The sequence below is a fragment of the Xiphias gladius genome, chromosome 4 (assembly GCF_016859285.1).
Source record: "Xiphias gladius isolate SHS-SW01 ecotype Sanya breed wild chromosome 4, ASM1685928v1, whole genome shotgun sequence".
Taxonomy (NCBI): Eukaryota; Metazoa; Chordata; class Actinopteri; order Istiophoriformes; family Xiphiidae; genus Xiphias; species Xiphias gladius.
The window spans coordinates 7,401,805-7,429,036 of NC_053403.1; the positions used below are offsets into that span (position 1 = coordinate 7,401,805).

Consider the following 27,232-nt stretch of genomic DNA (forward strand, 5'->3'; position numbering starts at 1 on the left):
CCGGAGCAATTTATCCGATATCAGTGGTTTTGAGTCACTGAATTTATTTTTTTTTTTCCTGGATAGAATTATAAGCTCCCTCACCGCAGGTATAGTTTCACTGTCATTGCTATTCTCTCATGGTGATTCTGCTTGGTTGCATCATTTTGAAGTCTTTTATCTGAGGAGGATTTACATAAGGCCATTGGTGCAGTGACTCACAGCAAGAAGGCTCTGGGTTTGAACACCGGTTCGGCCGGGGCCTTTCTGTTTGGAGTGTGCATGTTCTCCCTGTGCCTGCCTGGTTTTCCTCCGGGTACTCGCACAGTCCAAAGACATGCAGGTTTGGCTAATCAGCGACTCTGTCGCCTGCAGGTGTGAATGTGAGCGTGAACGGTTGTCTCTAAGCGTCGGCTCTGTGATTAGACTGGCGACCTGTCCGGGCTGTACCCTGCCTCTTGCTCAGTGTCAGCTGGGATTGGTTCAAAGGATGAGCGGTATAGCTAATGGATGAATGGATTTACACAGACTTTGCATGTGAGACATATTTAAATTTTTACCCTCTGTAGCGTTTGACTTCATGAATCTGTAAAGCTGTATTTTGATTTCTGGCAGGAATTGACAGGAATTAACATCTCAGACTCTTAAATCTGAGCCATAGGTGCTGTACTAACACATTAGTTCTCACGTGTGCATTATAGTGACCGTATCTTCAAACAACTAAACAAGCTGTACCAGTAGCACTCTCACGCAGGAAACAAACAGCCGAGTGAACAGTGTGATTTCATGTTGATGTGACTGCCCTGTGTGTGGTGTATAACCCAGTTAACAGGGCCAATATCCTGAGAAGTGACTGGCGGTCTCCCACTGCTCTGAACGATTGTTCCTATTGTTGGGGAATCCTATGAAAAAACATTTAGATGAATAAAACCTGTGCAACAGAAGGGGAACTGTGTGTATGTGTCTGCGTACTGTATAGGCAGGCTTTGTCCTCATGCATGTGAGTCTTTGCACGCAAGCGTAAATTATTGATCATTTGGTGGGATGAGTGAAATTACTCTCCTCCATTGGCTGAGTAGTGTTCAATATTGCATATAATTCCGGATCCTGGGAATTCAGATGAAGATAATTTTTTTTCTGGCCGCCAGTTGGCAATGTTACCAAATCTGTCTTTTTGTCATTCTTCCTTTCTCCCCATTTCACCTCCACACTTCCCAGTCCAGCACCCCTTTTTGTTTCAAATCAAATACATTTTTATTTTTATTTACTTTATTTTTGATGCTTCCATGCTGTCAGAAAGTGCGTTACACAGCAGCAAATGCACAATCTCTGTGTAGGTGTTTGTCAGAAAGATTGAAAGTGTTTGTGTGTATGTCCCCCCCCCCGGCTGCCCTGAGGAATAACTGTCCTGAGCATTCCTTGTGCCTGGTAATGGCATGCTGCTATCTCCCTCCATGCTGTGCTGCAAAGAAATTACTTTCCAACATTATGGCCTTCCTTGACTGCTCAAGGCTGATTCACCAGCAATGAATGGACCTTCATCTACAGCATTTGATATTCCAGCCAATCTTTATTTTCATTAAAAGTGACTTTTATGGCATTTTTTCTTTATTCGATAGTCTACAGCAACAGAGACAGCAAATGGGGGAGAGCGACAGAAAGGGTGAAAGGTAGTGCGCATGCTGATCTTACTAGACAACCCTCACTCTGGAAATTTGGAAATCTCAGGATTTTATTTTCAGCCCTTCTGCCATATTCTCCCTAGATGTCCTGGCTCTTTTTGTAATGACTTTCCAGATTTGATGGGGGGGGGGTTGCAGTTTGAGTACGGCATAATGACTACATTATTGCTTCACCACAGTTAGTTAACTGCGGCATAACTTGGTCATCAGTGGCCAGGGGCTTGACTGGCCCATGCTGAAACTGAGCTGAAGTGATAGTGCAGTTTGAACTGCTGCTTCATTGGAAGAAGAGAGAGGGCTATGTTTAAAAATGTTAGTGTCCTCTTGTCTGGTGCTTTTCAAGTCAGAATGAACAGTCACGATGAGCTCTTTCTCTCGCTGATGAACGCTTCCTGTCTGGCTGTGTTGCACTTCCCCAGGCCCCGCTCACTCGTTCATTTACAAAGCGCTCTCTCTGCCATTTCTGCTACAGAGTGTTTTGTCCCTCATTCTTTGCCAAAGCATGAACTTGTATGCTTTGCTACCGGAGGGCTCTCAAGAATGGCTTAAAAGCAGTGGCAGCTCGGGGCGCTCCGATCTTCACAATGGCAAAACAAATGGGCATGTTCATCTCCGGTGTCTGACAGAAAAAAAAGGATATGGCTCTGAGATGGGACCAGGATGAATACGTCTGTCCTGGACCGTGGGAGGATACAGAAAGCTGAAGGCGATGTCTGGCTGCTCCACTATCGATCAGGCCAGCGGCTCCCGGAGGGCCATCACAGCAATCAATGGTGCTCCTCGATGCAAGGCTGAAAAATGGGGGTCTCTCACCGGGACCGGAGGAAACCTGTACTGGTTATGCTGCACCTTGAATGCTAACACCAATAAATGGATCATCTATTGGTTCATTTGTTCCCTGCTTTCTCTCATCCCCGGCAGATAAAGCTGTCTGGTCTCTGTTTTGGTTAAAAGGCTTTGGCACCTTTTGTCACTTTGCAACAAATCAAGGCAGAATTTCATAGATTCAGGATCACACCTTGAAATGAAAGGCTGTAAATAAAAGCAAAATTAAACTGAGATGAATTTCGCGGTTAAGTTGTTGAGTTGTCATTTCCCGGAACTCTTTTGAGGCTGTTCAGTATTTCACGCCAGGTGAGTGTTTAATAGCCTCAGTTTGGGTATGGTTGGGGGTAATACACTGCTGGTCCTTCAAATAGGCAGCATCTGACCTTCTTGATTAAAATACAGTGCTGAGCAAGCAGATCCAGAGTGGACAGTAACATTGATCACATGTCTCTTTTCTTTTTCTTTTTTTTTTTTTAAATAAATTGCCCCCCCCCCCCACTCAGATCTATGGCCCTTAGGAATCCCAGTCTTTGCTCTGGGGTTTTTAGTCTGTCTAGCAGACATCAGACTAAAACCTCCAGAGACACAAACCCTGCAGGGTAAGATGCATGAGTGCAGTATTTAGATAATGTAGGTGGGAAATATTGATGGTACTTCATAATGGGAAAGGTCAAGTAATTATTGATGTATAATTTGGGAATGTTTTTTGTCCGCATTGCTTTAAATCTATTTGTAATGGTCTCATAATTTAAGGCAATTTAAGATTTAACACTGAACTGGCAGTAAACCTTCATCAGCTCAGAATTTCAATTTGTCCAATACCTTTGTTTGTGACCAGAGATCTGCAAAAGTAATCACATTTCCGTCAGCCTCAGTTGTATTTCATAATTTAGTGGTAATTAGCAAATGTTAGCATGAACATGGTACACAGTGTACCCTCTAAACATCAGCATGTTAGCATTGTCACTGTGAGCATGTCGATGTTAGCATTTGGCTCAAATCACTACTATGCCTAAAACCTCACATAACTGCCAGCATGACTGCAAGTCTTTTTTAATGACACCAATTTGACAATACACACCTTTATCAGGGGGGGTCCAAAGGGCAAGATTGTCCCGTCTCTGTGGAATTACTGCATTGCAAATACAGTGAATCCATATTTACAAGCCCTTTAGCTGGAGCCAAAACTGTGTAACTGTACAGGATGATGCCTTCTTCAGCCTTGTTTCAAGTTAATGACTCTTGCTTTAAGGGAATTTCCTGAAAGAGGTGAAACCGTACTGTAAAAAAGTACTATGTAACACCTCTTATCATTTTTCATCACGACAAATGGAAAAAGTTGTAAAACAGATCTGAAACTAAATGAACCTTTAAAATTTATTTATTTATTTATTTATTTATTTTTTTTTAGCTAAGGGTGCTGTAATCCATTAGTTCAATTGAAAAGTGCAGAGTATAAACTTGATGAATGTGCAAAAATTGAGTCGTGCAATCATTCAAGATTTTAAGACCAAGCATGAGAGTAAATAACTTTTTGGGAAGGGCATTTTTCACAGTGTGGTTTTCTTTTGAAAGCACTTGGGATTTAGGAAGAATAAATCCTTTGTGGGAAGGTATTATGGCTCTATTTCAGTGGGGCAGGTAGGGTGTCAAAGAGAGCTCAGTCTCCACTCTAATTGGACCTCTGAGGATGTAATGTAGACAGTATGCTTTTTTTTAGCTGAATCTGTTGGGGGACCCACACTATCACTTATTCATACCCTCACTTTCCCCCTGTATGGGTACAGGGTTAACACCAACACGAACACAGCTGAAACCCTGCACAGTAAGTAATGTATGGTCTCCGTTCATTTTCTCTCTTTGACACAAACACTCACACACACCTAACATCACCCCTGTAGTGTATAATCAGCGGGCAGCACAAAATACAAAAAAAAAACAAAAAACTAATGCAATACAACTCGTACCAGTGTAACAGATCAGCTTCAAACAACTCAGTCAGGAATTTATGTGATAAAGAGTCAAACTGCCGTATGTGTATTTATTTGCATCTTGCTTAGTGTGAACAATCCAAAAGCTTGGAGGAATTCCTGACCATATACTATGCATAAAACATTGGCTCATGAAAGACTAGTTTTGGATGTGACAATTCCTCTCCGTGTGCATATTCAAAACTACAAATAATGAAAATAGAAAAAAAGTTTGGACTGATTCTGCTACGACGTTAAATTCAAAATATAAATCAATTATAGAGACATCTCGAAGGCATTCAGGCTATGTGCATGAAAAAATTAAAGCTTTAAGACAGAATTCCTTCTCAGATCCCTACGCGCCTCAGAGCACCGGTTCATTAGTGCAGTGCAGAGCTGAAAAATTGGCACTCAAACATATCAAAGCCTGTACACAGAAAACCAAAGGAATGTAAAGTATTCTGGCATAGGCTTATCTGTTTCTCAGGAACCACACAGAGAGTTACTGTAAAGAAAAGGCTTAAGCTCCACAGCGAACACTGCACTTAGTCCAGTGTTCACTGAGAACAGTGTCAGACAGATGGTGTAAAGTCAGCTTGTTCACATGAGATTCACACCAGCTGTTTTGCTGCAGTGGCTTCAATACATTTTCTTCTTGTGGGAGACAATCAAGCAATGAAAATGTCTCTGAATAATACTTTATACTTTCACTTTTCACCATTTCTTGTACATATTCTTCATTGCTTCTGAACAACAGATCATACAGGCGCAGAACATGAGAGTGGAGCAGAGAAATAAACAGAGGGAAAGGGGAGAGACAGAGAGCCGTTTTCTACAGAGCTATTGAAGTCTCAGCCTTTATTCCCAGACAGAACCAACCCTTTGGCCTACTTCTCAGATCTTTGTCCTCCCTGTTGCGCTCAGACTCAGCCTATGAACTGCTCCCCAGGGTGAGGGAGAGGGGACTTGGAGTCATGGCCTTCGATATCCCCCTCTTTAATCCTGCAAATGAGCTCTGATCAGGCCCAATCTGTGTTGCATCCGACAGAACAGAGCACAGCCGCCTGTCTCTCACTGCTCTGCCACGCGCTGATCAATGGGAACATGAAATTTTCAGTCGGTGTGTGTTCTGCACGACACTCGCAGCCAGGGTTTTAGTTCTGTGTGTATGTGATTTGGTGCCGACAGTTTTTTTTAAAGAAAAAACAAGGTTTTAGCTGTGAGAGCAAAAAGGGAGAAAAAATGTGTACTTGTTCTTATATCCCGGTGGGGACTTTAACCTGAATGCACGCTAACCTAGGGGGGGGGCTTATGTCACCGTGGGTACAAAAATTGAGGTCCCACTGGTAGAGACTGCTTTTTGAGGGTTAATAAGCTTGGTTTTAGGATTGGGGTTAGAATACGGGTTAGGTTTGGATAAGGCTTAAGCATTTATTTGTGATGGTTAAGGTTAGGTAATGCATTATGTCAAGCAGTGTCTCAAAGGTGGATAGTGGAACGTGTGTGTGTGTGTGTGTGTGTGTGTGTGTGTGTGTGTGTGTGTGTGCGTGTGTGTGTGTGTTGTCTTTTATTTATCAACCAAAGTTTGGGCATTAAACCTTTTTCTTCCTCCATCTGAGGAACCTTTTTGGCAATTTAAGGTCTCTCTGCTCTTCTACTCTATCTCCAGAAACAACTAAGACCCATTCTCAGCACCCACACATCTCTTCCTACCTTATTAAACTCCCATTGCTACATGCAGTCCAAGATTTATATTAATTATAATTAGCAATTTAGTTTTTAATGATTGAAGAGTCTCATCACTGTATGTTGGTCTGCAGCCATGCTAGCAGCTCTGTGAGGCTGCATTTGCCCTTAGGCACGGCAGCGCCAGCACGCTAACATGTTTCCAATGACAATACTAACAGGCTGATGTTTAGCAGGTACAATTTTTTATCTTTTCAACCATCTTGTTTAACATGTAAGCAGACCGACATATGCTAATTAGTGCTAAACATAAATTACAACTGAGGCTGACGGGGATGTCATTAGTTTTGCAGGTATTTTGGCCATAAATCAAAGTGTTGAGTTATATTGAAATTTTGACCTGATGATGGCGCGGGATGAAAAATTAAAGGAAGTTATATTAATTCATCCTCAGTGCAACATGAATGCCTTTACCAAATTTCATGGTAATCCCTATAATAGTTTTTGAGATATTTTACATGAACCAGGACCCTAGCATGGCCAAAAATGTAGTGTAAATGAAATTTAATGAAAGATGGTATAAGTCACATGCTGTATCTACAGAGCTAAGGATTTTATATTGTATAACTACAACAGTAAAAACTGAGGTATTACATATTTTTAGACCGTAGTCTTGCATATAGAATGATACACTTTTGGACAGTCCTCTATCAAAATGCATGCATTTCCAAAAGATAATTTTGTTCTGACAGACTTCAAAGCTATAATGAGATCCCAAAAAGCTTTGGAAAGTCTTGAAATGCCCTTTAAGAGTTGAACAATCTTTCTTAACTTCTGTCAGTGCTATTTCATGTTGAATCCTTGAAGTGTTAGGTAAGATGAAACGATTTTAATGAGTGCTGTTCCAGAGACACCCACATACCCATCCCTATTCACTCCGACAGTGTAGCAAGAGAGCAGTAAATTGCAGGCTAATGGATTTCTCTGACAAACTAAGAATGAAGTCTAAATGGGCACAGTCTCATCTGTGAAAGGAAATGCCAAGTGCTTTTTACTTTACTTCCTTTATGTGAATTGTTTTTTAAAGTGATGTTTCTCTTTGTAAATGCACTTTTGCTATTTAGCACAGCTCAAACTCCCAAAGGAACATTTACAATGGATACCACCAACATTATTTTTGTCAGGCATCTGCAGTTTAAGATATATTTTGTATGTGGCCCTGGCAGTGTTGTTTTGTCTGTTCTCAGTTTACAATAATCAACAACTAATTTTATTTTGAGAAAGGGGACAGGTGATTAGGGACACACAGAGCTCAAAGCTTTTCTACCAAAGCAGGGAAGTGTGAATTTTCTTTATGGTCTGGATCATTTTAATCCGTGGGAGTAAAATTATCCGGATATCTTTAAAATCATTTTTAATCTCTCTGGAATATCTGGATATAGGCTGTGATGATGAAGATGCTGAGGATGCTAAGGATAATTATAATAAAATGGCTTTTCTTATCTCTAGTATAAATTTCACGAGGAATCATTGGGTAAATTGTAATCTGAAACACAATTAGCTGTAGGCAGACTGGACTCCCCTGGGTGAGCAGGGAGAATTGAAAATAATCACCCCCCTCCCGTGATGATTACTCACCCTCTGCCAGGTATGTGTCTGGCTCTGAGACGTGAGGTCAACTCTGTTGGTGTCCCTCGCTGGGAGTAATGAAAACTTGCCTGGATTGATTATCGCCCCGGGAGTGTTTGGGCTTGGTTCACATTCTGCTGTCTGTGGCCAGTTGGCTGTCTTCCAGACAGGAAACTCAATCACAAAAGTTTTTATGAGAACTTTGACCTCTGAAAATTTCTGCCTCTGGAATTCACTCTCTCTGTGCCTGACAGCGATAAAAGTTGGGTTATGTTGGCTAAGTCGTGTGGAGTCAGAATTGCTGATGATATTGGTGCATTTGTACACATATGGTAGCTTTAGAAATGATATTCCAAATTTCTAAAATGATGTTCTTGGACTTGTTGGCAATGGAAGAGGGCTATATCAGTCCTCCAAGACTTTAATTTTGGACTCGATGGACGCTGGAACTTTATAAGGTCCTACTTAGAAAAATAGTCAGTCACTGTTTTGTTCACCAAAAGAACTGTAGCTGCTGAGCTAGCCAGAACTTGCTAGTGAAATTAGTCACAATGCTACCTGAGCTTGTTTCTATTTTCTCCGTACTGTGCTGTTTACTTTTCCCAAGCATTTTTTTCCTTTGTAAATTTCATTCAATAAAGTGTTTTATTGAAGAGGATTAAAAAAAAGCTCCTAGAGCTAACCACCTAGCCAACTGATTTCTAACTTCTTGAAAGCTCGGTCACTAAAGCCACAATAATTTCCCACAAATGATGGGAATGAGAGAATATGTGAAGTAGTTGAACTATGATGATTAAATTACGTTTAATCCAATATGAAATGAATGCTTACTGTATGCTAGGCTGAACTCCCCATGCCAGAGGAACAAGTTGTTGAAAATGGGGTTGAACAAAATGACCACAGAACATCGATTGTTTTGTTCTCACACACTCCGGCTGGTGATTGGCGATGTCCTACAAGAGGTGAGGGCAATCAACAGAACATAAGCCAAAGCCGCAGTCTGGAAGCAGGCCTCCACAACAGCGTCCATTTCCCAACAATGAGATGGGAAATATTTTCAGCACACAAGTAACAACCAAGAAAGGACTTTTAAAGCTCTCCTGAGGAGTAGCTAAAAATACTGTTTGACACTTGCAATGAAATCCACTGTTTGTCCTCCAGGGACTCCAGCAGGGACACATTCCCAGCGTTGCCTCCAGTGGCAATGAGTGCCCTTTTGTGCTTATCTCCAGAATTTCGTTACTCCACTACACCAGACTACCACCTACATGTGTGCTATACAGTACTATATTAAATGATATTTCTAAACCCCTATCATTACACAAACTTGAGAGAATAAGTCTTTGTAATATTACACCAAACATAATGAAGTCAGGCAGTTTTGTATGTACAAGATATAATGTAAAAGTAACATATGCTCTGCACATTCATGCAGGTGATTCCATGTATGTTAATTGCATTTCTGCCCAGGCTGAATGTGGGCAAAGCAATGCTGGAAACCACACACGTGTGCAAAAATTTGGACATGCTCTGACGGTGTGGTCAGACCAGATTTCGAATGGAAAAATATTTTGGTGTGGCCACAAGCAAGCAGGAAATAACTAGCCATTAATCTAGTGGGCAGTCCAAAAAATTATAAATTATACACATTCCTATCAAACGTTTTAGTTTCATTAAGCTGGTACTCTCCTCGCACTCACTGCTGTCAAGCAGAATCCCTCTTTTTACTGCAAAGCAGGGGCTTTTATACTTTTCTAAAAGGTTAAAGAAATTTGTCAGACTCCTCGTCCCTCCTCTTTGCTCTTTTCTGGCCTTTTATATTCATTGCAGTAAAAAAGAATGGCCTTTCATGCCTGAATCCAGGTAATCTTTTGGGTCCTGCTGCAGTCAGCTAGAAAGCCTGTTGCACCACTGTTGACCCAGGGCACCTTGTCCTCACTGCAGCAGATGATGTCTCCCAGAGGTGCTAACCATACCTAGGGAGGCTGAGGCTGTAATCTCCTGCTTCTCCAGCAGCCAAAGTAATAGCAGATTGCCCGAAACCCTTTTTTGTCCAACAGGGTTTAACATGCTCTGCGCTGAGTCTTTTTAATTGAAAGTTGTTAATTGTTAGGCATGGAAATTAGAGATATAGAGTTCCCACCACAAATGTCAGTACTATAGTAATCTGCGAGCCTATGTGCAGGCTACAGATTATTATAAAACATATTATTGCTGGAGTTCTGTTACTAATGGTATTCAAAGTGGAAGGTATTCCCTTGTCAAGGTTGTTGTGGTCACATCCGCCATTAAGCAAATTTAAAAAATGATTTTTATCTGTCACACCACTGGCTACACTTTAGATGGATTGGTTTTGCATTCGATATGATTAATTACCACATTTCTCACTGTGTCTTTGCTACTCTGTTGGACACCTTCATTCACAGTACAGTACTTTTTGAACAAAGTCGCTGAAAGCACTGAAAGAAACTTTCCATCTAGCGCTACCAGCAGATTGATTTTTCTGCGCTTATGATTGAAATGTGAAAACTACTGGTTGGATTGCCATGAAATTTAGTACATTAATGTCCCCCCCAGAATTTATTTTACAACTCTGGTAATCCCGTAGCTTTTCATCTAGCACCAAATTCTGGCCAAAATATTTATTTGACCAATACTTGGGTTTATGACCAAATATTTGCAACTTTACTGACATTTCCCATCAGCCTTGGCTGTACTTTTTGTTTAGTGCTAATTAGCAAATGTTAGCATACTAAAATGCTAAATTAACATGGTGAATTTTGTAAAAGGTTACCTTCCAAACAGCATATCAGCATTTCCATTGTTGTCATGTTGCTGATGTTAGCATTTAGCTCAAAGCACAACCATGTCTATGCACAGACTCACAGAGCTGCTAGTGCGGCTGTGGACTCTTAGTGTTGTTTTGACATTGGCACCGCAATACTTAGATATGTTTCTAAACATATCTAACAACTTCTGACCGAGATCGGACCTATTTTCCTACAAAATAATATTGGTATTGTAGTTCTGATTAATTTGTCAGCAGTACTACGTTTTATCCAGACAGTGGTGTTGATTATGAGTCAACCACTGAGGTATGATTGTAGATTCTTTTCATTGGTTATTAGTTGTAGAAGAAACAATATGATTTGTTTCAGATACACAAAAACCAGATGGCTTTTTCATTTTGTGTTCCTGAATCCTGACCAGCCTCATAAATTGCACTGTGATGTTATCAGCTGTTAGGCAGGGATGCACCGGCAGTCAACTGTGGCAAAGCCATCCTGTCGTCATTACACTTTCATTAACAGTCACATCACTGTGCTGCCAGATACACTGGGGTGAATCCAGTAAGACTCATCATCACTGTCACAGAGCCATCGTATCTGACCTTCAGACATAAACCCATACACTCTGCAGGCAGACAGCTTCACCATCTCCGCTGTGAGTCATTACACCCACTCTGGGTGATTGGCAATTCATTTGGGGTGTGTGTGCTTGTGTGCAAGACATTGTGTGTTAATGTGTGAATGATGCCTACACACACACACAGAGACACAGACACAAACACCCGCTTTCATCGAAGTCACTACGTCTAACAAATTTGATGAAACTAATTTGACCTTTGCCAGGTTGACATGGTAATCCTGTTCCCGAATCAAGAAAGGCGCTAATATCCTGCATGAGAGATTAGACTGAACGTGGGGTTTCCTAAGTCCTCTTATTGCCGTAATCTTATGGAAGTGCATGTTCATGAACTGTACGTGCCTAGATTTAATTAAACAATTTCCATCACCGAGAAGATTCATTATCAGAACTTTATTTTTGCAAACTTAAACAGAAGGTCAGCATATCATAGTTAGCCTCTTCATGTTACGGAGAATTTATGCAAATTGTATATTTCCTTTTTCTAGCACAGAGCTCATTGAGAATATGTCGACTTGAGAGACATAGTAAAAAGTGTGAGAGAAGGGAGTCATACAGGCGTTGCCTGTAGTGTAGATTATTAAACATGTTTCATAACACAACAAAAATTGAGATGATGATAGAAGCATAATTTATACACTTACAAACTATACACTACATTGCACCTTGAATTAGCATTATTATGAGGGATAAGTATCTAAAATGAGGAATTAATTACCTCAGTTAATGACCTCATTAGCGTTACTGGTTATGTTTGTCATAGAGATTAAAACAACATTAAACAACTCATGTGCCTCCTCTTCTAGGTGACTGCAGTTTTACATTTAAAGGTTAACGGATAGGTTCACATTTTGTCAGGTTTGTCTTAAAGCAGCTCTCACATTCCCATATTTACATTGAAAAAATTATTGGTTGCTGTAATCATTCTTCTGTCCACACTGGCTGGGATGACATTCCCATGCCAACTCTGTCTCCTAGAAATTACGTTTAGATACAACTAGTTTGCAACAGCAAATACATTTTGAAGATAATTGCGACCAGATCACATTTTCTGTTAATGCAACAAGAGGCTGTTGTCAATTTAAGCGTTTGGCAAGACGCAAATATGTTGATACTGAATGGATCAGTGGAAAGTTCTCAGGCAGTGTATTTGTTTTCTGCCAAAATATCAGATCTTGCAGTACAATATCCACTTGTATTGACTACAACATTATTAAATGTTTTTATGGTGCTGTTTAGTCACTCACAACACTTGGTTAAGGTTAGGGAAAGATCATGGTCTGGTTTAATACAGAAAAACTCCACACTGACTTCAGATAAAATCTGCTTATTTACTTTTAACCAAAACCACAATCTTTCCCTAACCTTAACCCAAGTGCTTTTGTTGCCTAAACCTAACCACAGACAGGACTTTGGATGTGAGCTCCAGTCTCTGGTGTGACAGTCGAACGCTTTGTATGGCTACTATCCTCCCCAACCACCTCCTGGTGACTTTGAGGTATTTAAGAAATCTAGAGCTTCATTCAGTGAAAAGATTTCAATGCCTCTGAGCTGAAAATCCAGTCTGGTGTTGCAGTTAAGTTGTATAGAAAATTAATTTCTGAGCCGTGGATAAGTTGTGGCTGGGAAGCTACAGTATATGAGAAGATTAGTTGTTCAATTTGGTGTACTAATCAACTAAATTGAACAGTTGTGAAAGCATAAAAACAGACTACTGAAGGGGCGATTCCACTGATCTGTTGTGCAGGGCTTGTTTTCCACTATTTCTACTTTTGCCCGCCAGCTATTGGAGTAATGTCTTTCACAAAAATAATTTCCTAATACATATATATGCTCATTATTCTCCCTCAGTTTAGTCCAGAGCTCCAGGGACCAAAATGTTCTACCATCAAGATTATCCTAGTTCCCTGGTTTACTACTGAGAATGTGAGCTTATTTAACACTAAGACTGAGGCTTTTGGGGCCTTTTTTTTTTCTGTCCAACATACTCTCTCAGAGTTTATTGTAAGATATCACAACTATAATGGATCATACAGTATTCGTTGATAAGAAAACTGTACACAAACATATCCTGTTTTATACCTGACAAAGCAGCATGAGTCTAGTATGATTTATAAAAAAAAAATCATTAGTTGGATAATTGCAGTAAGATTTCCCCCCCTAACAGTGTAATACAATAGCATATTACAAGAACATATATTATACTAGAAATAAAATAATAATAGTGGGCTCAATGTTCTTTTAATATACATTTGTGATCCCTTAAAACACCTTGTGAAAACATTTCATAAAGTTTTATGAGCCTGCTGCTGAGAATGTAATTGAGAGAAACCCAGACAAGCCTCTATTCTCAGAAGCTTTCATAGCAGAGCGGTGAATATCCATCACAGTGACATTAAAAATAAGAGTACAATGCTACGAACCAGAAAACAGGATGGAAGAAGGCAATAAAATGAGAAAAAAAAGAGTTTTACCTGGAAATAATCCTGGCAGTCTAATCGTAAAAAACCCAGCCAGGTTCACACAGCCAGATTGTGATCTGCTCTATAGTGAGTCATGCAATGTCTGCAGCTGTGCAGAGATCTCTGAGCAGCAGCTGTAGGATTAAGGCACTGCAGAGGAGGAAAGGTGCCCTACTGAAAGGAAGACCTGTTTTCAGAAGGAAGAGTCACCTCAGACGACACTTACAGTATACATGCATACACACAAACACACACATACGTGGTCGTGTGTGTGAGTGTGTATATATATGTATCAAAAAAGTCCGACACATTGGTTATAGGAGATCTGTATGGTATGCTGTTGCTACCGATAACGTAATAGATAATTAATTTCCATGGGTAGAATTTCATTTTGCTCACTAAAAAGGTCAGAAGTTGGGTTAAGTTACAGCAAAACAGCCATTGGGCTGGTTGGGGATTCAGTGCGTATAGTGAAGGGCTGCCAGCATCAGGGGACTCGAACCTGGATTAGCCAGCTGGTGGGAGTTCTTCCTGTATTACCTCTGACTTGAGAAAGCAATTTCGAGGTATCAACATTGGGGGGACCCATATATTGTCTTTTTTACAAATTTGGTCAATTGTCATATCTGTACAAGCCTACATTTTGTGGTAGTGTTGTGTACATCTGCAGCATTAATGGAAAATTGACACGGTAACCTTGCATGTTGCTTAGTGTTGAACACATTTCAATACTTGTACAACCCTGAAGCTCATTCACAACACATTCTGTGTACTTTGAAGGATAATTACACTAAATATAATAAAAGCTCATACTTTTATAATATGTGCCTAACGTTTTAGATAAATAGTCTGTATCTGTTTGGGCGGCTGTCAGCAAGTTCTCCCATCTCTTTTCTCTTTTGTGGTCTCTTGACTTTCTGTCCCAGTGTTCTTTGTCTGTGTGTGAGTGCCCCTTAAAGCACAGAGGAAAATGTTAGAGTCAGTGTGGTGTCTCCGCACTGGATTGTCAAGGGTGTTGTGAAGATAGTATGCAGATGTATAGAAGCGGCTCTGGAAGGAACTAAATCAGCCACTGGTCTCTTATAACTAGTCTGATCACATACTTTGCCTCCCCAGAAACCTAAATTAATCATTTAAAGGAGTAGAAGGCTTTTCTTGCCATGTATATTTAAGCTCAATCTCCCTGGTATATAAAATATGACCACCAGCACATGAATTACTGCTGGTGGGGGGAAAAAAGATTCTCCGACCCTTTTTAAGGCTCTGATAACAGACTGATACTGTCGCCATGGATGAGACTTAAACTACACCCTTCAAAGATTTGCCATGGGTGTTTTAATGCATCAAAAGTAAAATGCTTAACATCTTCAATGTCTTTTTTAGCAACACGTGACCCTGTGCTTTTGGTGACATATTTCAGTTTTTGTAGGTGCATAGTATAATTCAGTGCTCAAAAAATAAACTTGAGCATTCATCTTAATGAAATTGGAGTAAAGCAGCAATGTGTTTGACAAAGGAGGGCTGAGAATCCGTTTGTAAAGGCTTAGATGACTAAGACAGATAAACTGTCAAAGCTGTGGTCAAATAAATGGCGGGAATATTTGACCCCCGGATCGCTGACTTGAATGTCAGTCATCTGTCTTCTTGTTCTCCAGCTGGCCTTTAGCCAGCCTGCTATCGATCTGGCAGCATGTTGCTGTTACTGTGGGGAAGGCTTGGAGCTGCATGGTTCAGAGGACGTAATTTTCTTTCTTTTCTCTCAAAACGTGTTGCCCAGGTATCTCTGCACAGACATCCCAACCCCTCAGGGCCATGGCTGACATTTTCTCTCTCAGCAGGACGTATACCTGCTTCATTATAGCCACGGCGATGGCCGCGACGGTCTCCTCCCCCACAGACTTCTTTTTCTTTGCCAACAAAGGCTAATTGCAGCTGTTTCAGGCTCAAGAATTCAAAAGGGGGCTATTTTACAAATAAAGTGTACTTTTGTTGGCGTCTTCTGCATTTATTTGGGTGCGCATTCGAGGTTGCGGGTCCAGCTGTGAGTAATTGTTGCTGCTTCCCATGGGTCAGCGTGCCTGACTCAGGATGCTTTAGCCCACGTCCAATCTGATAAACTCTTGTGTGACTTACTGTTCTCCCATTGGCCAAGAGTGACAGAAACCAGGTTAAATAAGGAGCTTAAATAAATGAGTTTTAGTGAAAATCCCCTGGACATGACTGAGATACAATCCATTTAGTCATCAACAACGGCTGCCTGTATTGTTTTTTTTTAAATCTGGAGCTATATGCACTGGTGGAAAGTAACTAAGTACATTTACTCAAGTACTGTACTTGCATACAATCTCAGCTGTTTACTTGAAGATTTACATTTTATGTCACTGTACTTCATAGTTGGACACCTCTCCATTTAGAAGCATTCTACCTTTTACCCCACTACATTTTATTTGACTGTTATGGTTACTTGGTATTTTTCATACCAAACACGATTATCCTACAAAATGTGATGCTTCCCATTTAGATTAAACTCCCCATTCTATAAAAATATTTAGAATTAGAGCCACTTTAACCAACTAAAGCATTAAAATCTTAATAATAATAGTAATAATAATCCAATAATCTACAATAATACTCTGAAAGGGGTTATTCTGCAAAATGAGAACTTTTACTTTTAAGCCTTTTGTAAACTTAGCTGATAGACTTGTAATGGAATATTTTAACATTTGTGGTATTGCTATTTTTACCTAAATAAAAAATTCTTAAAAGCTGAAATCAGTTTCTATAGATGAAGCTTTACTTTGCCATAATGTCAATTCGGAAGAATATCGTGCTCATCTTCGCCTCCCTACACACTCCATCAGAGGCTTCTTTCAGTCTTGCATAAGACTCCGCTAAGTGTGATACAAGCTCAGAAAATAAGCCTGTGGTGATAACATTGTAATCAGGCAGCCCACTGCCCCAAGGGGAGTTAAATAGAGCGGCTCGCAATAAGTCTGATGAAATCTGCTCCCACTGGGCTGCACTCAGGGCCACGACAGAAACACAAACACACTCGTACAACACACGGACGCACACAATCCGAGAACACCGAACACGCTGCATTCACCTGTCACATGCATGTTTACATAATGCACATGCACACGCTTATCTTTGTATGGTTTATGTTGTTCATAACAAATTCTTTATCCTCTGATCCTAACGTTAACCATCTCAACTGCCAGCTTAACCCCAAACCTCATCCTGACCCTAAAACCAACCTATTTCTAACCGTAACCCTAAAACACAGTGTTAGGGCCACGTCCAGGCAGACAGCAGCATTGTGTGAAAAATGCAGCCCCCCTCATCGATTTGAATGGGACCACTATGTTGGCGCAGCAGGGGTTCCGAATCGGAGGTAATACAAAAAACACAAGGTTATATGCAAGTTTCTATGTTGGCCAATCAAATACGTACTCTGGCACAGTCCTGATAAATTACCTTGTTACATGAATTCTGTATTTCTACTGTTTGCCTTGCTATATACAAAAGATAGAAAAGATTGCCAAAGTGATAACTGTCCAGTACAGTAAAATCTTATCTCCTGGTATTATAAACTTCTGTGCAGTGCCTGGTCATCTGACAAGCCTTGTATTCCATATATCACTGATACCTGAAATAACATGCCTACACCCATGCAGCCCTTTGCATTGTTTGAACGCCCTTTAATCCTTAAACGACCTTTTGTAGAAGTAACAACCAGCCAAAAGTTTCTGAGTCGCAAAACATTTTTAAAACTCTGATTGGTCCTCAAACGTGCGTTTTGAATATTGTGCTTAATAGTAATTACAACTTAAATATTGTCATAATGTGATGATGAAGCCCTGTATTGCCTTGAGAGAATAACTTAAATCTAAATGTAACCAGAATTCATTCTGTGGTCGTACACAAACTTTCACATTTACCTACAGTATTTTCCTGTTGATGTCTGTGTTAAAGGACACCATTAAAAGGCAATAACAATATTTATGAATCTTCATTAGTGATATTCATTCACCTTTAGATACACTCCCTATTCCCCCAGCAACATGTGCTGCCCCTGCCATAAGATCCACACCCTCACTGTTTGAGAGCCACTGGTCTAAAGGCAAAGACGCTAAGACCCGAAGAGCTGAAATTTAGCAGATTGTGGGTTGGATCTGGTCAATGCGAGCAGAGAGAGCTTCAGCCGAGTTTTCCGGAGCTGTGTCTGTGTTATCAGGATACCCTCTGTGTAACAGCAAAATCCGTTGTTAATCCACACAAACTGTTGTAGACAACTGTGATCTCTAACTTGAAAGGTGCGAGTCTGTACAGTATGTTGGCATGTAACAGGGAAATGCAGATACTTTCAGGTACCTTGTGTAACTTTGAAGTGATGCTACTTAAGTTATTTTTGGTCGTTGCTGGTTTTAAAGTCCACTTTGCAGATACATAACCAGTAATATCATACGTTTTTGTCTCGGATTTGTTACCGGCAGTTTGACTTTGTTCTTTGTTTAATCATAGTGGCTATCACTGATAGAGCTAATTAGTATGACTGGCTCACCACTAACTACTGCGACTAATCTAATGCAACTGTGACTCAGCCTGTCGTATCCATGCAAAGATTAACGTTCCTCTGATGCACAGAAAGTGATGTGTTTTAATTTTTCCTGTCTTCTTCCTCGGGAATAAAAAATAGCAGCATTTTGTGTCTTTTGTCATCTGATGTACTGTAGGAAATGTCGGTGTCTTTTCCCAATTTTCTGGTGTCGACAGCCCTTGTAGCCTACACTAGAAAAACGTGTTGTGAATACCTGTTTTGATTAGTGGGGCAAGGGGAGATTGTTTGTGACAGCGGAAGCCATTAAAGTCATTTAAGCAGCTGCCTCCACACACCATCACGGTCTTGTTAGAATCGTATTATTATATTGACTCTGAAGCTGCCCGTGCCCTTGCCTATGGCAGACAGCCAGGATCTGTTTCTATTAACAATAGAGAGGAAGAGGGTGACAGCAGTCTGATAGCAGATGACAGCAGAGAGGTAAAAGCAGAAGGCTTGTCAGTTTGAAAGTCCAGACTGGTTGGGAACATCTGTGCTGGCAAGTGAATGAGACAAGCTTTTTTGGGCTTTTCTTTAATATTTGCTGTTATCGTGTGCCAGAGAAATGCACGTAGCCAGTAAAAATGAGGACTGGGCATAAGTGTTCACTCTGCTACCACCTTGAACCTCGACTCAGATAAAGGAATTATTCTATAATAATATGGGAAACACGCTCACTTTCACTCTCCAGTCCCTTCAGGATTTCGCAGGCTTTTTTTTTGGCATTGTTGTGGCCTAAAGTACTTGATTTCACGGCAGCTTTTCTAAAACAATTGCAAAGCATGTTGCAATGTATTTAGGCATTTCTTTGCAGAGAATATGTGGGAGCAAGTGAAAATTGCAAAAACAGTTGTGATTTTTTTTTTTTTTTTGTATATTTCATTAATAATTCATGAATTCCCCCACTCCACAGTATCCTACCCTTTACAAGATATTGCTTGATCTTATTTTCATTTAACTACTTTCTCTCTCTCCTCTGCCTTACTCAGTGAAGTCTCACATCCACATACTCTCCATCTCTGATTTCATCTCACAGCCAACTCGATAATTTGAATAAAGCTCTCATACTGTGTTTAAGGTTTTATTTGTGACTTTTTATTCCTAAACTATTTTCTTTATCACGCACACAAACACACAGTTTGTCACGCAAACAGGCAAGTATGTCTGTATCACGTTGTGATTTATAGTACACTAACGTTACCAGTAACCATGCATATTTAATCTAACTCACCTGGATTGTTGCAGCACTTGAGTTGCAACAGATCTGGACGCAACAGCCTCTGTAACGGTGATTTGTCTTGTCTGCTGTCCATGGCCATTCTCCTGATGTGTTTTGCAGTAAAAAAATGTCAATCGACTCTCATTGATGTTTTATTACAATGTTGCAGATGGTACAAAACAATTTACCCCCACTTTTTTGCATAACATCAGGGAAATGCCCTTGCAGCAGTAACTTTCGTTGATAAAATCGCGACCAGAGACAAAGAAGTGAGCTTGGTGAGGTACATGTGTATGGCTCAACATTTTGTGCGGGGGACTGCTTCGATCGGTGAAACTTGCAGGACACTACGATTATTGTTCAAATATGGCAAAAAAGTTGCGGTGATTGGACAAAGTTGCATGGTTGCACAGACTTCAGAGGCACTGGTTGAATTTGACTCTCATCTATCCGTTAAGTATGGAGCTAGAGGCAGGAGATAATATTTAGCTTAGCATAACGACTGTCAGAGGGAAACGGAGAGCCTGACTCTGTCCGAGGTTAAACACTTGGAAATGTAAAAACAATTTGTTGTGGTTTTACAGCAAGTTATGTGCTGCAGCTATCTCTTGGCTAGATGCGGTGACTTCTTGGAGTCCTGTCGTCAGCGCTTAGACTACAGGAAGTCACATGTCCGGCCAACAAATAGTAACAGCGCGCAATTTCCGGTAAAACCATAACCTGGTGTTTTTTGCATTTCTGCGTAGTTGTTTGTGAGCTTTGAAGTGCTGTGAGGCAGATATTTTTAGCTTTGGAGAGAGCCAGACTTAACTGTTTTCAGTTGCTTCCAGACTCTGGCTTCATAATTAACTGACAATTATGAGAGTGATGGTGTCAATCCTCTCTTCTAACTCTTTGCAAGAAAGCAAACAAGCATATTCCCAAAGTGTCAATTAAAATTATTCCTTTAAAGAGACAAAACTTGGTCGGTAGATGGATGTAGGGGTAAGTAAGACCACAATATATTAAGGTGGAGATATAAAACATCAGGGGAAAGGTGAAGGGCTCACAACATAACCTAGTAGCTTGTTTGCTCCTTTAAAACATTTTGTTGTTTGTCTGCTTTTATTATTTAATTCTCCAAGGCTGCTTCTTAGTTTCCAATTTTTCTTATGTCAAGCAAAAATGTTCTTGTCTCCACCTTGGTGAGGGTTGTTGGGCTGTAAAACACAAACACCGCCAATGTAAATAACTCCAGGACGACTTAATTTCTGTTTAAAGCCTGATTTTTAAAAGTCAGTAATTTATAACAACATCAGAAAGTTGTCAATAAACCAAGCCAAAGATCCAATTGTGATATTTTAGAAAAACTGCTGATGGTCACGAAGTGGTGGCTACTGTGCAAAAAAAAAACAAACCAAAGTATTTAGCCAGTTGAGCTCTTCAAAATATGCAGGCCGAAGCCAATATAATGCTTTTGCTCCCTCTGTTCTTATTCAGCGGCTGAATTTCTCTTCTGTAGCAGATTTACTGCCACTTTTACCTCCCTCACTCTGAGCTTACTCTCTGAGCTTCCTATGCCGGAAATAACCACATTTTTAATCAAATTATCAAGCTTTTAAAGGGGCAGTAGGAAGAACGAGATACTTTTTTTGTATTCTAGGACATACGATGATACAATGATGCTACAGGTATGAGGCATGAGCTACTCATACAAGCAAAAACTACACCTAAGCATGTTAATATAACAATGTTTGATCATCTCAGGTGTTTGAAAGAGATCTTGGGAGATCTGTAAAGGATGTGCAGTATAGTATGTTCTGTGTATTTAAAGCAGTCTACATTAAGTAGAGTCTGTACAAGTCTGTTGTGGAAGTAGTCATCTAAGCCTTGACCCAGCGTGGGTGCCTGCTAGATTCTTACTACACTGACAGCTCGCTCACACATTATAAATATACTCATAAAGCTAAAAGGGTCAGAAAAATGTACACAGCACCGGGACGTATCTGCAATACAATATGTCGTAGGCACTAGAAGCGCAGAAGTTGAAAGTGTTTTCCTCAGAGCTAGAGGTCTATGCATGCATGACTGTGAGTGTGCACCTAATGTTCTCTGCAATGTTGTTGTTTTTTTTTTTTTTTCATTTAATGTCATCACTTTAATGTTCCAGGTGTAGAAAACATACGTAGCCATTTCTCTCTCTCCTTCTTTCTCTATGTTCTGGATTTGATTCAGGGTTTATATATAGCTTCTGAGTTGTGTGGTAATTTTGTGATAGCTGTCTCCAAAGCGACCAACTTCTCACTTCCCACTCTCTGACGTAAACAAAAAAGCATCTGTGCGGAGCGGGGGCGTCAACATTGCAATCAAAACAAAAGAAAATGGAACTCTAATCTGATCACTTTAGTGCAAAATAGGCCATGTTTTTTATTCAACATCTGTACAGCTGTGATAATAGGCCAAAGACATGCTGTTCTGCTGAACCTCATTTCCTGCTTATATCACATGGTTTAATGAGACTCAGTATTGAGATTTTCCCCCACTATCAATATGTAGGGATAAGAATAAAGTTAGTTTATTTCCCATGTTAAAGCTCCCATGAAATTGCACCATTACTCCCTTGATGTGATGTATTTACTTTGAAAACAAAATGTTGTGACAGGACATTAGAATCGTCTAAAGGCTAAACCAATAAACATTTAGCAGTGGAAAGAGAGGAAGTTTGAGTTGAAAGGACAGGCAGAAAGACTGGACTTAAATATTGCTTTATGTTTGGATTTTTGAAATGTGTTTTCCAGGAAGTTCAAGTGCCCGCTTCACAGAATGAATCAACGTTTTAATTTCCGTGGTCAAATTAATTGAATGCCTTGGTACATCAGTCACACTGAAAGTTCTGTGTCTGTGCCGAAATAATAGCGGCCCCGTTCGACTTTGTAAACCAACCAGCAGAGTTTAGTACACACACCAGCTGCGTCTAATTTGACAGATAGCCTTTTTGAAAGGACGCAGCTTATGTAAGTCCGGTCTCCATAAACTGAAGGCAAGTGAGCTGAATCTGCATCTTCTTCCCTAAATGAGACGGACGAAAGATGATTCCACCACGGTATCGTCACAAGTGTGTTGGGCGTTTGGAATAATGAGGACGACAAAGGATGCAGTGGTGTAAGCAAACAATTCTGACTAGAAATGCAGACTCTGAAAGAGGCAGCAGCCCCTGTAATGAGACAGATTGCAACTATAAAGTACAGAGTAGAAACTGTCAGATTAAAAGTAATGTGGAGATGGTTTATTGATATTAAAATGCTAAACATAGCCCATTAGGCCAGTCCTTGCCTCAAATAGACAGTACTCAACTTTCAATTTGATCAAACTTTAAAACTGTCTCTCCTTTTTCCTTTCTGTCTCCATCCCTCTCTCCGTCCTCTCCGCCTGTCTTCCCTGGTAGATTGAAGACATTGTCACTCGCATCCAGGATGAGTCAGAGGGTGTTCCCATCAGAACTGTCAAAAGCTTCATGACCAAAATCCCCAGTGTTGTCACAGGTAAGAAACGTAGGCAGAAAGACGGACAGCGACGGACACTGCAGTCTACAAACATTAACTGTTCAACGTACATCGGTGATGTGAGTGCCTGGTGAACAGAGATGAGAAAAAAAAGAAAAAAAGAAAAAGGAGATCAGGGAAAATGCGTAGATGCACCATCCCTAGACACTCGTGTTTCTGGAAAGCCGGAAAGATGATTCATTTTGATCACTTGTTCCCAGAGTAAATTGTAAAGGAACATACTATTATGTTACATGGATTACAAATACACTTATTTGCTTTTTGCTTTGGTTCTTGTACAGATTAAACAAATGAGATATAACCTGTTAATTAGTGAGGGGTGCTGGTAAGCGGGTTTTGTTACCCTGTTTCTGGTCTTTATGCTATGCTAAGTTTACCAGCTGCTGGCGTGTAGCCTTATATTGACCGGTCAGAGGTGGAATCAATCGTTCTCATCTAACTCTCAGCAAGAAAGTGAATAAACATCTCTACCAGAATGTGAAACTATTCCTTAATTATCGTCATCAGTTTCTGCTTTAGCTTGAGAACTGTAAACTTTACCAAAAGAAAGTTCAGCAACCAGTAGATACACTTGGTATCACTGCAACGCATCCCGTGGGTAATTGTGATAGTGTTGGAGGAACTGCAGGCGCGATCTCAAGCTGAGTCTCACACCCTTATACCCGAAACACAATGTGCTTGTGTGGCTGCATTTCGTTGTGGTTGTGTCAAGCCTGCCGCTCTGTTTCTTCTGCAGTGGATCACTGGAGGATAGCTGAGTAGCTGGAGGCAAAGTGAGAGGACAACGCATGATTAAATGTTTGGAAAAGAAAGTGTGAGCGCAGAAACAGAATGAGTAATGCTGTCCTCCTACTGCCAAGGTGCCCTTAAGCAAGGCAATCAACCCCTTACTACGTCAGTAAAGCTGGAACTGGTGGGGTTCAGTGTGTGGGCCTATATTAATGTGAAGCGCTGCGAAAAGATACTCCGTCAAACTTTGTACATAAATGAATATTAAAAAGAGGAAAATAAAAACATTACTAGCCAGTTGAACCGAACAGATATTGATGGATGTTAGCCACCTTGCCCGCTGGCTGCAGTCACTTCACTTGATAAACTAAATCACTTTAACAGGCTGGAGCCGCAGTGGGAGGCCTAGACCCACCCCAAACAAATGATGGAGACAAAGAGAGGCTATTATCATTCTTCTTTTTTTTCAGTCCTTGCACTGATGGAAAATGCATTACCCCAATAAGCAGAGCGTATCAATAATACAATTACTACAGCAGCGGATGGATGTGCAGAGCCGCAGCTCCAATGTTTGCAGCTGAGTGCCGAGGGCCAGGAAACTAATGAAGAAGAGAGAATTAAACACCGCCTCCCCCAGGACCCACAGAAAGCAGAGGGGAAGCACAGTTAAGATGATACTCTATCTCCACTGCAAAAAAAAAAAAAAAAAAAAAAGCTTTTTAGGATGTTTACCTATAATACTCATTACAGAAAATAATGTCAAGTCTCTAAATATTATTCTCATGAGTGCCAGTGGCATGAAACAATCTTCATTTTCGAGAGTTAAAGACTTTACTGGGCTTATTATTTAATTTTGAAGACAAGAACTTGATATGAAATTGTTTAAAAAAAAAGTGTACTATTTCTCCAGATTTCTTGTTTTGAAATTATTTCTTGCAAAACATGTCATCAAGCTGAATTAGTTTAAAGCCAGTGAAATTGCCTTCTTAAACTCAATTTTCAGTGCCTAATTTTTTAAGTTCATCATCTTGTTTTCTTTCTTATTATTTTTATCTATCTTTTGTTTTTACACTTAGTTTTTGTTGTGATTTGAAGGGGAGAAGCAATGGAAAAAGGTATGGAAAAGACTCTTTTTACATATTTAAATTTAGCTCTGAGTTGTGGCTCAAAAAAGTAGTGTTGAAACACTCGACTTTCTTTTTCTTTTCTACTGCCTTTCTAACTTTTTCCTGTCATCCACTATTTTTTAAATCACACTCCATCTCTCCTAGCATTTCTACATGACCATACACTCTGAAACACATCTGTCTCGCTCTGTCTGACCCGCTTCAGGTGCGGATATTGTACAGTGGCTGATGAAGAACCTGTCCATCGAGGATCCAGGCAAGTTTTGAAAAATAACGCCAGACTGTGCTGTGCTGAGTGTCATGACTTTGTTTAAAGGCCACGGCCTCCTTTTGATAACAGAGGTCCTGCAGAACTACAGGACTTGCAAATACTGAGGGACTATTATATACAAAAACGTACTGGGTGCAGCATTCCCCAGTGTATATTATACAGTAAGAGCCACAAAACAACCATTAATATTAAAGCATGACTTGTCCCTAATGTGGCTGTCAAATGTACTCTGATAATGTGTCACTTTAAAATATAAAATACAGGGGTATATGTATCTTAATGTTGAGAACTTACTTGAAATGGCAACCAGATAACAGGTTTCCTACCCCACAGCAGTCCAGTTCATTAAAGGTCTGACAGAGTTCGCGGTAGGTTCTGTTTCATTAGGAAAAATCCTCCACAAACACTGGTGTGTTTGAGATAAATAGAAGATCTTTGCAATTAACCTTGGTTGCAACCTTCGCCGAACAGACTTTACTTACAGATATTCAAACATCACCAAAGAAAATTATGTTTTTAAAAGTTAATATTGGGAATTGCAGTGTAGAAACAACACAGACTGAAGTGGAAAATAAGAAAAGTTTTAACAAAAAAAAAAAAAAAAATAGTGTGGCTAGTATTTGCTATGGATTTGTTTAGTTGGCCTGACCCGGGGCATGGTGGTGGGAGAGCAGTGTTTATTGTTGGTACAATAGCCCATAGCAGGGACACTGAGTCAATCATTGAGTCATCCGTATTAATTCCAGCTACCTCAGGGCTGATTCCTATAGCTGAAAACCCATTTAAATAACAATGATACAACAGGTTATTTAAATATATGGTAAACTGTGATCACTAACCGTATGCAGCGAAGGCGCGACCTTTTAATGACGTAAAGACGGGAAGGTTGTGGCTTTTATCCAAATCTCCAACGTAAGAAAATCATCATACTGTATTCTTAAGGTTTTATATTTGGCAGCTGATATATTGTGTTACATTCATGCCCTGTTCCAAAATGTCTTTGTCAAGTGTGTTTAGTTTGACTTCATGGTCCTGATGTTGTTACGACCTCCTTAATTCCATCCGTATAGATGTTGCATTACAGAATATATGTGGAGTGCCGAGGAACCAGCTGTGTGATCTGTACTCCTTGTTGTGTTCCCATCACAGCTGAGGCCATGCACATCGGGAGTCTCATTGCGGCTCAGGGGTACTTCTTCCCCATCTCAGACCATGTCCTCTCCCTCAAAGACGATGGCACTTTCTACCGCTTTCAGGTGAGCAAGAGCATCAAGTGAAACGCAGAAATGGTAACGGTGGCTCCGTTTCGAATCAATAAATCATCTTTACTCTATATTAAGATAGTTCAAGAGTGATCCTCGCCATGCGACCAAGTAAGTTCTGTGAAAATTGACTTTTAGGTACTCGATGCCCTAAAGGTTGGTGTCTGGTTTATAAGAGGGGGACATAGTCAGGTTTAGGGTTTCATAGTCTGTTGTGAAACCTGAAATAGGTAATTGACAGCTTGTCAATTCTCTTTTGTCACCCAATACCTGATACAATTCTTTTTTTTTTATTACCTGATACTGAGTTGAGTATCCAATGTTGCCAGGAAAGCCAATAAATTGATTTTGAAACACTGTTATAATTACCATTACACACAATGAAAGGTGCCCAGCTCACATGAGCTTACAAGACACTACTTACATTACTGAGGCAAGAGGAAGCAAAAAGAAAGGAAGCTAATACATGGTACTGTATATGTTTGTCAAACACATTATATCAGATATAAACTGAACATATGAAATATACAGCACAACTCATATGATGGTGATAGCTCAGTTTTTGTTAAATGCCTATGTCAAATGTCTTATACGTAAACATGTATTGTAATCTACATCTGTCATATCAAGCGGACTAGGATGCCCCGTCATTTTCAAGGAAAGTTTAACTCAAAGATCACGATGAACAGGACAGCAGAAAATAAAATGCATTTCATTCTAAAACCTCATTCAAATCAGCCCAGTGTATATATGAAGTCACTGCTGAGAGAAGTGAGAAGTATCTAGTTCTACATTTTGTCATAGGAGATTGAAGCACAAC

The 27,232-nt window shown here is 40.1% G+C and overlaps 1 protein-coding gene across 1 annotated transcript in view; it reads left to right on the forward strand.

The window, feature by feature from the left end:
• The window catches only part of rgs6 (regulator of G protein signaling 6), an 82,347-nt gene that overhangs the window by 35,922 nt on the left and 19,193 nt on the right, over positions 1–27,232 (forward strand). Inside the window, exons 5-7 of the mRNA XM_040125961.1 lie at positions 22,906–23,002; positions 25,085–25,135; positions 26,300–26,406. Of these exons, the coding sequence (XP_039981895.1) occupies positions 22,906–23,002; positions 25,085–25,135; positions 26,300–26,406 (255 nt within the window). The remainder of the gene's footprint in view (positions 1–22,905; positions 23,003–25,084; positions 25,136–26,299; positions 26,407–27,232) is intronic.